At 43.6% G+C, this 14,135-nt stretch overlaps 1 protein-coding gene across 1 annotated transcript in view; it reads left to right on the plus strand.

Moving 5' to 3' along the window:
* Positions 1–14,135, plus strand: part of LDAH (lipid droplet associated hydrolase) — a 115,005-nt gene that overhangs the window by 34,358 nt on the left and 66,512 nt on the right. The window contains exon 4 of the mRNA XM_056856759.1: positions 8,023–8,192. Coding sequence (XP_056712737.1) covers positions 8,023–8,192 — 170 coding nt within the window. The remainder of the gene's footprint in view (positions 1–8,022; positions 8,193–14,135) is intronic.

Here is a 14,135-nt window from a genome sequence, read left to right on the forward strand (position 1 = left end):
CAGAATAAAAGAAGCACAACTACCGGTAACACTGCATTCAAACACTGATCTTGGCAAACAGATTGATTGCCTCTGGATAATTTCATAGGAAGCCTGCTCCTGAGAGAGGAACCATGCCCATATCATGTTCTTTTATACCTCTTAGATTTTAAAGATGAGGACATCCTTCATAACATCCCTTTGCTTGTCTGTTTCAGTTAATCGGGCTTACTCTCTGGACACTTTCACACATGCACTTTCAATCCACTTTCAATGCACTTTGAAGTTGGATTTTGCTGTGTGAACCGGCAAAATCCACTTGGAAACGATCATTAAAGTGCACTGAATATGGATTGAAAGTGCATTATTTGGCATGTGTGAAAGTGCAGTGAGGTATGAATGGTACTTTGGAGCCTGTAGATAGGGATGCTGAACAAGCAGCACAGGACTGCCCAGCGGAAATGGCTAAGTGCATGGACTGCAGCATGCATACTTTGGCCCATGTTGGTGTGTGAGGGGGTGGAGGGCAGAGAATGTGTCAGATCTGCTTTGCATGTATTCTTTTGTGGGTCCATTTCGTGTGCTCTGAGTGCACCCTGTACCCCAGCTTCTACTACAGTCGAGGGCTGTGTCAACACAGTGCGAGTGTACAGTGGCTCAGCTAATGTCTGTTCAGAATTTTCGTCCAGTGAATAACACCTGCTTAAGGAGAGCCAGCGTGGTGTAGTGGTTAAAAGCAGTGGTTTGGAGCAGTGGACTCTGATTCTAAGCCTCAGTTAATGTCAGCATAGGGGAGAGAGACCCAAACTAGAAAAGGTAAAAGACAGTAAGGGGAGGGGAGAAGCAAAAAATAAAATAAAACGGGGAAGCTGAAGGTGGGGGAAGGGGACAGAAAACGATAGGTAAGGAAAAGGAAAGGGGAGTGGGTGGAAGTGCTGCAATAAGAGGCAAAAAGGAAAAGCAGGAGGGAGAATGGGAGCACACACACACCCAAAGTCCCCACAGTTCCCCCTCTTGATTTTCAGTCTTTTTTCAGTCTATTATTTTTAAAATTTCAGGTTTTTCTGCAAACCTGGGGAATTTTTCAGGCTTGTAGAAAAATCTGTCTTGACTGTTCATGGATCCAATCTCTGGATTTAAGTATCCTCAGATTAGTCATATTGAGAATTCGATGTATTGATAATGAGGGACTAAAGCATCTTGGAGAAGGAAGGAATTCAGAAAGCCAGGCTGGTAGTGAAAGGATTAAGCTCTCATCTATTAAGGCACTTGTGTGCAGCCTAGCAATTTAGATGATGACCTATGAACCCAAGAAATCCTGGTATAAATCTCAGTTAAACAAATATGCTGGATGGCCTTAGGTAATCCACTATCTGGTAGGTATTTTATTTTCACTCATAAGGAGGTGGACACTGACCTATTTTACTGTATTAGTACATGGGACACAGATAATTTTGATGAGCACTTAGGAAAAGCACTGTATGTAAATCCTAAGTAGCTGTATTAATCTCCAAGCATCTTGTGCAAAGTTGTTATACTTTGCTGTGAGATAATATTGTCACCAATGTTACAATGCAGCTGGATTGCCAATAAAATAAAGCTGATAAATAAGAATGGCAAGGGCTGCATTTGCAGCAAATAAGGCAAGTCCCATGGGCGTTATTTCAGAATCCTGAGCAAATGTCAATTTATTTGTAGAGGATACTTTTTCAAAAAGCAATTACTCCAATAAACGTTAATGAATTGAATGTTTATATTGAAAGTCACAGGAACATTTCCCAAAGGTTGGAGGGCCCTTCTAAAGTCCAAGGGTTAATCTAAAACATAATACTTTTAGACTTTGTTCACCAGTTTCTTTAGGGGTATAAAACATTTATTGAACATTTGTTCGTGCTTGTTCCTCCACATTCCTCCATCCCTTTATGGCATTCTACTGTTTGTAGATAAAAATTAGCTGAAGTTCAGTAACTAAATCTAAATGTTGGATAAAGAACCATGCCTCCTTTTACTGTTAAAACTATGCAAGGGTTTGTCTCTTCTTCTCCCAAGTGTGCCTGCATGCCAATTCAAGAACCGCATGTGGCTTAACTAGCTGATTTTTATGGCGTGCCTACTGCTTTGTGGCCCTAGTATGCCATAAACAATATAGCAGCTTTTCTGATTTTACTGCGAGTCTTGTAATACTTGTAGACCTGAATGCCAAGACGGTCAAAATGAAAGCATAACTTATTAAAGAGTAAAAAGCTTATTGGAACACAGTTACCTTATTCAGAAAGCACCTGTTTGTGTTCCTCTGGTTCAGTTGATTCTCTAGTGCGTATGTTATTAGAATGTCCCTTTTATGAGGTTCTCAGGCTTTATTACATTACTGCCCTTTTAATTGATTGGCCTGGATTATCTGTGTCCAATGCCCTTTTTATTGAGTGACAGGGATCCTAAAGTTACTCTGACAGTTGCAAAACTTATTCCGGTCTTTACATCCCTTAATCAACAGGTTTAAAAAATTCTAATGCTCAAGATCTGTGTATCAAGGAGCTTCTAAAGGAGGAAGGAAAGGAACACTGGAGAGGTTAGGTAGAACTGCTCAAGCAATTAGGCTTGAGTGGACTTGTCTTTCTAACCTCATCATTTATAGTCTGTTCTTTAGGCTAGATCAGTGATCTCCAGCTTGGCACCCATGAGTGTGATCATGCTTGCCAGTATGGTTCCAGGTACCCTTCTTCTTCCCCCATAACAAAGAGTCAGTCTTGGCTTTCCTCCACCTCATTGGACTGGAGTCTCTTTCCATCTCCTGGACCTTCTTCCAGTCGTTGTGTGAAATGGTTGGGCCCGAGCAGTGCATCCCAGGGCAAGAGCCACAAGCCAAGAGCCCTTGTTTTTCTCACCCTCCGCCTCACACCCATGCCACTTGCAGAGGTGTGACCTTCTAGGCAGGCTACAACAACATACTTAATGAGAGCAAAGAGACAGATAGCAACTTTCCAGCAGCTGGCTTGAATCCAATCTCGAGGTTCCTTAGACATGTGAATAGGGTTGCCAGCTCTGGGTTGGGAAATACCTGGAGATTTGGGGGGTGGAGTCTGAGATGGGTGGGGTTTGGAGAAGGGAGGGACTTCAATGCCATAGAGTCCAATTGCCAAAGCGGCCATTTTCTCCAGGGGAACTGATTTCTATCACTTGGAGATCAACTGTAATAGCGGGAGATCTCCAACCACCACCTGGAGGTTGGCAGCCCTACATGTGAAGGATCTTGCTCTGTCTCCAGTCACTTAAGGTGGAACTCGGCTGTTCAGTGCGGTGGCCTAGTAGTGGCACACACTTGTTGATGGTTCTCATGCATCGTCTTTCAGGGCTTTTGGGAGCTGCAGGGCAGGTGGAGGTCTGCAGTTTTAAAAGGCTCTAGTGAAGAATCTCAAAAATTAGGAAACCTGAGGAAAACATGACAGTCCAAAGTAGTCTGGCAGTTACTGGTATTCTCTCCACTCTTATTCTATCAAGGAACTGTATCCCAGTCTCTCAATAAATTACATTTGTATAAAATTGATCCTTACTATCTGCAGCTTACTTTCACCTCAGTATAAAATAAACATAATCTTCTTGTTTTCAGTCATTGTTCTCCTTCTTAGTATTAAGGGCACACAAGGTAATAAGTGGGTTTTTACCAAGGCATGGGACAGGGTACCTCAGAAGGTTTAGAACCTCCTTCACAATTACCTCCATGGTGGCTAGAGGTAAATAGTTCCAGGAACTGGCAGGCCAGTAAGTAAATATCTCTTTGCCTCTTTCGCAGGTGTGCTTGGTGGTGTTATGACGAAGTATGGTTTGGGCAGTAATGCTCAATTAATCCCAAAACCAATACATGCCACCTGCATGTGGACAGTGGCATGAGACTGGCTATGGATTTTCCCACCAAAAATATTTTAGTGCCCACTCCTGCCACCCCAACTCATCATAATGGGTTATACTCAGTTTGGTAGTTCTCAAGTCATGTCAGCCTGGCTTACCAGAATGCCACCCTTAGAAGGCATTAGGTGCTTGCATTAGCAGTAGAACTTGGCTCAATTTTGCATCATGGTGATGAATGTTTTACAAAACAGTGTTCACTTCCCTTAAGATATATTCCTATGTGAATGTTTTAAACTCTGACTGGCTATCTTAGAAAGAGAATGGATTGTGTAAAAGGGCTGATATTTTCTCAGACCCCAATGTTTTCTTCTGGAAGCCAGTTCTACAACTGTGGTGGAAAAACTGCAGGAAAGTCCTGTCCCTTGTTCATTTAAGTTAATGGGAGTTTTATTAATTTATTCCTGTTCCAAGAAACCTGGGGATGTACAGATGCCACCCAGCTCAGGGGAATATAAGTGCCTTCTCTTTTTTTTGTCCCAATAACTATGTGAGGTGGATTAGTTTGAAATATTGTTATTGGCCCAAGCTCACCCAGGGAGCTTCATGGCTGGCTGAACAGGAGCATTTTAACCTGGCTTCAAATTTTAAAAATGTGTTTTAGACATTGTATTCCAACTACGTGGAACTTACATGGAATGGAGCCCACTTAAAAATTTGGTCTCAAATTCATGCTAGTGTAGCCTTCTAGTAAAGAAGAAAGCCTACTTTCCTCCATCCCTTACTCCTACAAGCTTCTAGCTTATGTTTTACACCTAGCTTAGGGGAAAGTACTCAGTCTTGGTAATAGCCAATATAAGTGGTAATCAAGAATTCATCCCAGAAGGCTATGCTGTGGATCACGGGACCTGCATGTACAAAGAACGTGATGCAGCTCATCCACAAGATTTACTGGGAACCTGGATGGAGTGCAATCAAATATAGGGATTGGATCCAGACTAAATTAGCCGTTTCCAGTGATTTTCCTTTCCTTCTGCAGACCCATGTTGTTCCCTGGAGTCACCTATCCTCCAAGAGCAGCATTTCATGGAGATCAGCGGGGTGCAGCGAAAGGGAAGCAGGAAAGTTCTGCTGATGGAAAGTTTAGCCTGGATCCAAGCCCGAGTTTATTGAAGGGACTAATTAGCCAAACTCAAGCAGTCTTGATAATTTAAAGCAAACCTGAACAGTATCAATCAACGCTGTCATTCCCATGTTGATATAAATGTTCTTGACATCTCACAAGAAAGGGAGACAAGATCCTGGAGAGGTAAAACAAGAAGGTAGAGTGGAAGGGATATATGGCATGAAGATCCAGCATAGATCCTTATTCCTTAGGCAGGAGTCCAAACATCCAGGCAGCAAAATAATTCTCAAAATAAATCAGAAGAGGAAGAAGGAGCTGAGCCTTGATGTGATTCCAAAGCTGTCAGAGAGGCAGAGACATAAATGACGGTGTGTCTAGAACCACAGTGTGGTAAACCCAGGAGGAGCACGCAGGAACTTTGGTGAAAGATTCTGCCCCTAGTTATAAGGCTAGAGGCTTGAATTAAAAGAAAGTTATCTTATCAACAGAGTTGGAGGAGGGTTCAGTTCTCACTTACTTGTCCAGAGGTAGGAATGAATTTTCAAGTCCTGGGGAAGGTTCCAAATAAGGAAAGCAAGGAAGGTCTGCGGGCGGAGTGATCAGGTGTGCTAGAAGAAGCAGTCTCTGATCTTGTTGAGTGGAAGTTTTGGGGTGGGAAATTCTAATACTCCAATGAGGTCTGAGAACCTGTGAGTGGCAATGCTAGCGCAGGCTTAGTTATTTTCTGAGGCTGAACTGTGTGAGTGTATGTGTAAAGTGCAGTCAAGTTGCAGCTGACTTATGCCGACCCCATAGGGCTTTCAAGGCAAGAGACTTACAGAGGTGGTTTGCCATTGCCTTCCTCTGCATAGCGACCCTGGTATTCCTTGGTGGTCTCCATCCAATTACTAACCAGGGCTGACCCTGCTTAGCTTCTAGGATGGTAGAATTCTGTTATGGCCAAGGGCTTTGATTAGTTGTTGAGAGGTCCTGATTAATACTCTTCCCAATAATACTAGGAGATGTTTGTCTTCTGTTGAGGACTGTTCTTGCCCAGGAAGTATTATTGAGTTAGGCATGATCCTACACCTACTAACCCTTTGTTTTGTAGTCTCATATATTTAACAGACAGAGGGTTGGAGCCAGCCATCTTTTTCATTGAGTCTTGTCCAGTTTTCTTCCTTACTATAGCCCCCATTCCACATAATTTTTGTACCTGCGGGTACCTTGATCCATAGCATAGCCTTTTGGGATGTTCAAAGGTGATCCTCCCTCCCATTTTAACCAGCAAAAAAGCTGGCTGGATTCCTTCCATAGGTTAGTCCCTTTATCCTCAAGCTGGAAGGGGAAAGAGAGAGACTGACAGAATGAACGTGGCCATAACTAAACATGGCCGCCCATTGCAGCAAGCTGGGGGCGGCTCCGGATGAAAGGGAAGCTCTGTGCGGGCGGGCATTGCTTCCTCGCCTCTGTCATGTGACCAGGCACTCCTGCCCGCCACTTCCAGCCTACAGTCTATTGCTTGCATTCAGGGTGGGTGAAATGATGTGCTACTGTTGGGGGCTGATAACACAGGCACTCCTGCATCGTTCTGCCCCCACTGCCTATTTAAAGTTGGCATGCCTGGCCAGCCAGCCTGTTTCGTGCCCAGTGGCAGTGAATCCCACCCTCCCTCTCTTTATGGTTTTTTCTTGTTTTCCTTTCAGCACAGCTTAGGCGGTTTTTGACATTGGGATGGATCCAATTGGGGGAAGATGTGCCTGCGTGCCTGCCTTCCCCCATTTGGGGACCCCCATAAGGGGTCTTGGGATGGAGTACATCATCGATGCCCAGCTCGGGGGCTGTTCATAGCTCCACTCCCTGGTGGCATAGGTTCCACTCAGAGATTTATGTCCTGTGGAGCCACCTATATGCCACTCCGGTTGCTAGCCCAACAAGCGGTTTGGGGTCGATCTATCGGATGGCAGAGTGGTCACCCGATGTTGCGGATCTGTTCCCTATGCCTCTCCAATGCTCCATCTGTTGCAATCAATAAAGCTGCATCCTTTATTAATCCAATAAATCATTGTTTGTGTATTTATTGACCTCTTTCCGATGGGGCCTCTTTGAAGAAGAAGTTGGTTTTTATATGCCGACTTTCTCTACCACTTAAGGCAGAATCAAACCATCTTACAATCACCTTCCCTTCCCCTCCCCACAACAGACACCCTGTGAGGTCGGTGGGGCTGAGAGAATGTGACTAGCCCAAGGTCACCCAGCTGGCTTCGTGTGTAGGAGTGGGGAAACAAATCCAGTCCACCAGTTTAGCCTCCGCCGCTCATGTGGAGGAGTGGGGAATCAAACCCGGTTCTCCAGATCAGACTCCACCGCTCCAAACCACCGCTCTTAACCACTACACCATGCTGGCTCTCATGTAGCTGCAAATGAAAGCTCAGTGGCAACACTTGATCCTTTGTCTGGCACACCACTCTGACTGACTGACGGTTCTTTAGACACTCCTATGGCAAGATGGACAGAGCCCCGTGGTGCAGAGTGGTAAGCTGCAGTACTGCAGTCCAAGCTCTGCTCACGACCTGAGTTCAATCCCGACGGAAGTTGGTTTCAGGTAGCCGTCTCAAGGTTGACTCAGCCTTCCATCCTTCCAAGGTCGGTCAAATGAGTACCCAGCTTGCTGGGGGTAAAGGGAAGATGACTGGGGAAGGCATTGCCAAACCACCCCGTAAACAAAGTCTGCCTAGGAAATGTCGGGATGTGACGTCACCCCATGAGTCAGGAATGACCCGGTTCTTGCTCAGGGGACCTTTACCTTTATGGCAAGATGAGTTTGGTAAAAAGATGAGTCTGTGAATCAGAATGGATTTGTTTCTGTATTGTATGTAATTCTGTAGAGAAGAGAATATTATACAAACTTGGCATGGTTTCAAGTAATGTACATATCATCAGTCACTGGTGTTTATATAAAGTGTATATATCAATAAAGTCATTTCATGATACCTTTTGAAAAGTTATTTTTAAAAGCAGTAAGAAATTAGTGTGAACGAAATGAAACTTCTTCAGTGCAAAGGACAATAAAATAAGTTTTGGGGTTATTTTAGAGGCAGATGTTAAAGAACTGGATGATATCTTTGGACTTCGTGGACAAGTTGAACACAAGCTGAACTTCCTCCGAAAGAAAGTACCCCAAAACATGAAGCTTGTGCTCATTGGCCACTCAATCGGTTGTTATGTCGCTCTTGAAATGATGAAGCAAGCACCAGAGCTGGAGGTAAGTAAGAGATGACTAAATTTGCAAATAACTATTTTTTTCCCATTTTTGCGGCAATGATTTTAGTACTTCCATTTGTTGGAGATATTTGATCAACAGTTTTATGATGCTTTTGAATGTGTTTATTGCAAGCCTGCTGATATCAGACGGGCACATGAAATATAAATGTAAAAATATCAGGAATAACAGGAGTGGGGAAGGAGCTTCCCATGCTGAGTTGCGAGCGTGTTATGCATTTTCCCAAACCGACAGGAGTCACGTGGCCTTTTGCAAACTAACACATTTTTATTCCAGCAAACTTTATTCATGGTCATGCATCTGTGGGCTCCAATCCCCTTGCATGTCTATGCTGCCACTGATGAATGCAGCTGTGTGCGTGTTAAGTGCCGTCAAGTTGCTTCCGGCTCATGGCGACCCTATGAATCAGTGTCCTCCAAAACAACCCATCTTTAACAGCCTTGCTCAGATCTTACAAAAAGAGGGCTGTGGCTTCCTTTATAGAGTCAATCCATCTCTTGTTGGGTCTTCCTCTTTTCCTGCTGCCCTCAGCTTTTCTCATCATAGGGTTTTCATGGTAAGGCTTGGTCAGAAGTGGTTTACCATTGCCTTCTTCTGTGCAGTACTAACCAGAGTTAGCTGTAGTGGCACTGCCGTTGTCTACGAAAGATCCTCCGCCAGTGTCACCTTCCACTACTGCTGCTGCCCAGTAGCTAACCTTCAGGGATTCCTCTGCCCCCATCCCTATTGCAACTGCCTATTCTCTTCTGCGAATGTGGCCACTGAGCCCCGAAGTGGGTGGATGCATCTTCGTCTGATGTCTCAGCTGTGACCATTCCGTCTGGAGTGACTCTGCTAGGAGTTTAGTCTCTTGATAGAGTCTAGACCCCTTATGGCATTGCTCCCAGCTTCACTGACACACACAACCCCCCCCCCCTCACCACGTTATGCAGCTCTCCCCCTGGAATGCAGCTATTCCCCTGGAATTTGGTTTTGCCAGGAAGCAGTTGGCTGCTGGGAAACACCCCGAAGGAACATGCACGCTCTGTCTCTCTCTGTCTCTTTCTTTCAGTCCAAAAGCCCTACCAGCAGCTTCTGGAGAGCAGCTTATGTAGTTTGATACCACTTATTTACCTCCTGCACCAAGGTGGACTTTCTTATTCACACCTCCTCCTGTCCTCCCATCCTTGCAGAGCTTGCCTTATTTTCTTTCTCTGTAGATTTTTTTTTTTTTTTTTTTTTTGTAATGACTGAGATTCCAAGTTTGGAGTGGTTGTAAGACATGCACAAACCATGTTTGGGTATGTTTTATAGCCATCTCCCACTTTGAAAGTTCAGCCGTCCCAAAATGGTGTCTCTTCAGCTGTAAAATAAGCAAACATAATATTCTAGAGAACATACATGTTTCTTCATTCATCATCTTTTACTCAAGTAGAATTACCTGGTTTCAGTTACGCTGAGTCGTTTTCTTTCACCTATGGATGCCGCTGGCAGAATAATACTTTATAGAAACCTTCGGCATGTTTGGGACACTTGGAGAAAGCAATGTATGTTTTAAGTTAACGTATGACATGCTGCATTTAAGATGTGTTCAACAATAGAAAATATTTGTGTAAGCCAGATTGTTGTGCAACTTCTGTCGCCTTGCCAAAAATAAGTTAACTGTTATGTTTTATGACATATGAAGTGTGATAATAAGAAACTTGTGTTTCCATCTCTTCTCTTATTTTTACTGGAATATTTTATTCCCAATAGAGCTCAAGCACATATGTGTAGTTTAGTAGCTGAATAATTTGTGTGTGTGTTTGTACTTTCACTATATTATTTTATTACAGGATTCCTTTTTTCTTCCCCCTCTTTAGTCTTAAATTCACTGTTTTCTTAAGAGGTTTTCATTGCTATGTTCCCTTGTTCAGAACTGAAACTTAATGTGCTGTATTTATTATTTTAGTAGCTCTCTGTGTTTTTATGCTCACTATGTTCACCTATTTAAAAAAGGTCTATTTGGGGGAATTTTAAAACATTATTGAAATCCAGAATAACCATTGGGTGGACTGTATAAAAGGAAACAATAGTCTGTTGCAGGTAAAAAATAACAATGCCAACTACAGACTCAGTATATGTGTCTCAGTATACGTGTCTATTCCTTGGCTCCAGCATCAACCAAAAGGGAGACTTTAGCCAAGAAATCAGAAGGAGATTGAGACTGGGAAGGGCAGCCATGCAGGAGCTAGAAAAGATTCTGAAATGTAAGGATGTGTCACTGACCACCAAGATTAAGTTAATTCATGCCATCGTATTCCCTGTTACTATGTATGGGTGTGAAAGCTGGACATTGAAGAAAGCTGATAGGAAGAAAGTACGGTAGATTCATTCGAAATGTGGTGTTGGAGGAGATTGTGAAGGATACTGTGGACTGCCAAAAAAAAAAAAAATCAGTGGGTTATAGATCAAATCAAACCTGAACTGACCTTAGAAGCTAAAAAAACTAAACTGAGGCTGTTGTATTTTGGTCACATTATGAGAAGACAAGAGTCACTAGAAAAGACAGTCATGCTAGGAAAAGTCGAGGGCAGCAGGAAAAGAGGAAGACCCAACAAGAGATGGATTGACTCCATAAAGAAGCCACAGCCCTCAATTTGCAGGATCTGAGCAAGGCTGTCAAAGATAGGACACTTTGGAGGACACTGATTCATAGGGTCGCCATGAGTCGGAAGCGACTTGACGGCACTTAACACACACACCCATACGTGTCCATTCCCCACACCGTTTCTAGTCCTGTACAGATGATCTGGCTGGTGTGTGTGTTGGGTAATGTAGTGTAGCATGTTCATGATTTTTAAAGTTGTAAATATTTACAACAAGCCCTTTCGCCCCAGGAAGGTCCATTTTTCAGGTGTCCAGTTATGCCTGCAAATAGCTGGCATAGCCCTGTGAAACTCAATGAGGGAGTTTCATGGTGGTTTTTTTTTTTAAGCTTTTACCTTTTGCGGGGGTGGGAAGCCTCTCAGGAGGCGGCGCTGAGGCGCCATCCCCAACCGTTGTCTATTTACCCTCCCTTTCAGGAATGGGCTGCCCAAGAACCTGTGTTTGAAGGCATACCATAATTTTCTAATGAATGAGGCTCATTCTCTGTATTATGATTATTAAATACCTTTCTTAATCAGACGGGTTATAGGAAAAAACTTTAAGTGGCAAAAGCCATTTACTAGAACATTACAATCTGTTTTAGTGTTCTTCTTCAGGAGAATTGGTTCTGTGCACAACTGCTGAATAGTTGGTATCTGTTTCACATAACTGGGCACTCTTTTTAGTAAAATGTGTAGGAGCTATGTGTCTCCAACCAGAGGAACTTATTCACTTTACCTTATATAGCTGTCACTGTCCAAACGGTAGATTCCACTTTTTAAAAATAATATCCCTTTACAACTTTATCCTTTCACCTTTGCAGAAATAAATGTCGGTATGTATCTGTTCCTGTGATACTTATTTTTTTTTTAGAAAAACAAGTAATATTTAGGTGTGAATTTCACCTATTTGTTTCAGTGAAGTGTGAACTGAGAGATGTAGCAATGTTAATTAACACTATTAATTATTTTAGCTGCAGAGCAAAATGTATTAAAATGCATTAAGAAAGGGAGACCTGGATCCAAATCTGCTTTTTATTTCTTCCACCTGCAGCTTTCTCGTTTTTAAATAAATGATTTGGTATTTCGTCTTTGGGAGCCGTTATACTGGAAATGAAACTTAGAACCAGTGTACAAACTTGGAAGGGGCTTTTATCGCTGCCTGCTACAGAAAATTGATTATTTCTATCTCTCTAGTCTAGTCAGACCACTTTTTCTTCCCATGAAACTAATTGCAGCTTCAGATGAGTGATTGAAAGAGTTGAAAAGGTACTTGGGGGAAGGGTTAAGTATTTCTTGTCCCATTGTCCCTTCTCTAATCTTCCCTGATCTTCACAGCCCCATGGAGCTTCTTGTTTAGTATCTCTTGTGCTTGCTTCTTTTAATCAGAGAGATTGAGTCACATCTCATTTGACCTTCTGAATCAGAGTATACTCCTGGCAAGAGCATTTGCTTTTCTTACATGTTGTTGAACTTTGTGTTTAGTAATTTATCCCCTGCTATTGTCCCCAGCTTGAGTACCCTGCTTGCTGGGGGTAAAGTGCAGATGACTAGGGAAGGCACTGGCAAACCACCCCGTAAACACAGTCTGCCTTGTAAACGTCGCGATGTGACGTCACCCCATGGGTCAGGAATGACCCGGTGCTTGCACAGGGGACCTTTTCTACTTTACTATTGTTCCCTGTGGGGGCCCAAAACAACTGACAACATTGTTCTTCCCTCCTGTACTTTATCCTGACAACCTTGTGAGGTGGCTTACAGTGCCAGCGTGGTGTAGTGGTTAAGAGCGGTGGACTTTAATCTGGAGAACTGGGTTTGATTCCCCACTCCTCCACATGAGTGGAAGACTCTAATCTGATGAACTGGGTTGGTTTCCCCACTCCTCCACATGAAGCCAGCTGGGTGACCTTGGGCCAGTCACAGTTCTCTCAGAACTCTCTCAGCTCCACCTACCTCACAAGGTGTCTGTTGTGGGGAGAGGAAGGGAAGGAGATGGTAAGACGGTTTGATTCTCCTCAAAAGGTATAGAAAGTCAGCATATAAAAATCAACTCTTCTCTATTGTGTTTACCTGCATGGAGTTTTGACCACAGCAGTCTAGGAGGTTTATAACGATGTGTATACCAATATAGCCAGATATGGGGAAGGAGAGCCATTGGGACAACGTGTTGACTTCATGCTTCAGTTGACCCAGCCAGGTGTAAACAGGGCTGGGTCAGAAGTGGTGCCAGGCTGCCCAGGGTGGGGCAGCCTCCCCTCCTCCACACTAGGACCCGATAAAAGTTGGGACTGGCTAGGAAATGGGGGAGAGGTGGAAGTGCTGAAAAGCATCACCAGCCCTCAACTGGGGCTTTCTGGCAAGCAGGCTTTGGAGAGCGGGGGTGCTCCAGAGGCAGTGAGGCAAGGGCAAAGCACACAGGCCCAAGTCTGGATGCCAGATCATTCAGCAGCCTGGCTGAGCTGAAACCAGCAAGGAGTAGTTCTGGAGCCTCATACGAAGAAGAGTTGGATTTTGTATGCCAATTTTCTCTACCTTTTTAAGGAGAATCAAACAGTCTTACCATCTCCTTCCCTTCCTCTCCCCACAGCAGACACCTTGTGAGGTAGGTGGGGCTGAGAGAGTTCTGAGAGAACTGTGACTGGCCCAAGGTCACCCCGCTGGCTTCATGTGGTGGAGTGGGGAGACCAACTTGGTTCACCAGATTAGAGTCCGCCACTCATGTGGAGGAGCGGGGAGTCAAACCCGGTTCTCCAGATTAGAGCCAATTGCTCTCAACCACTACACCACACAGACCAGTTGAAACTGACTCCAAACCTAGAGAAGGAAGACGGCCAAGGTTTAAAAGTACATGATGATTTAACATATGTGTTTTTTAAAATAATATTTTATTAATTTTTTTCAATATATAAACAAACTGTCAGGCCTGTGTCTCAGTTAGTTTCGTTTTCCCACTGACCAGCTCTCAAGGACTGTTATGCATACCTAAACTCTTTTGAAGCTGTGGGAACCACAGCGCTGTTTGTGTTTTGTAATCTCTTGCTTTTTTTCATGCTTTTATATTACCAAGTGCAAGCCAGCAAGCTCCATTGCTGTCACCTTTTCTTTGTGCTCTGTTAACCTATTTGACCAGTAAAAACCAACTTCTTTGGACCTGACTGTCTCTGATGTGGTTTATAGTTCAGATTGGGCCAAGGGCTTACACAAACAAACATACAACCACACTTACATTCATACAATTTGTACTCCTTCGGGGAGTCTGTTTCATCTTACACCTCAAAAGTCTTTTACATTATATACATATAGTAAAATCCATCTATTT

This window comes from Euleptes europaea, chromosome 10 (genome assembly GCF_029931775.1).
Source record: "Euleptes europaea isolate rEulEur1 chromosome 10, rEulEur1.hap1, whole genome shotgun sequence".
In the NCBI taxonomy this organism is placed as follows: Eukaryota; Metazoa; Chordata; class Lepidosauria; order Squamata; family Sphaerodactylidae; genus Euleptes; species Euleptes europaea.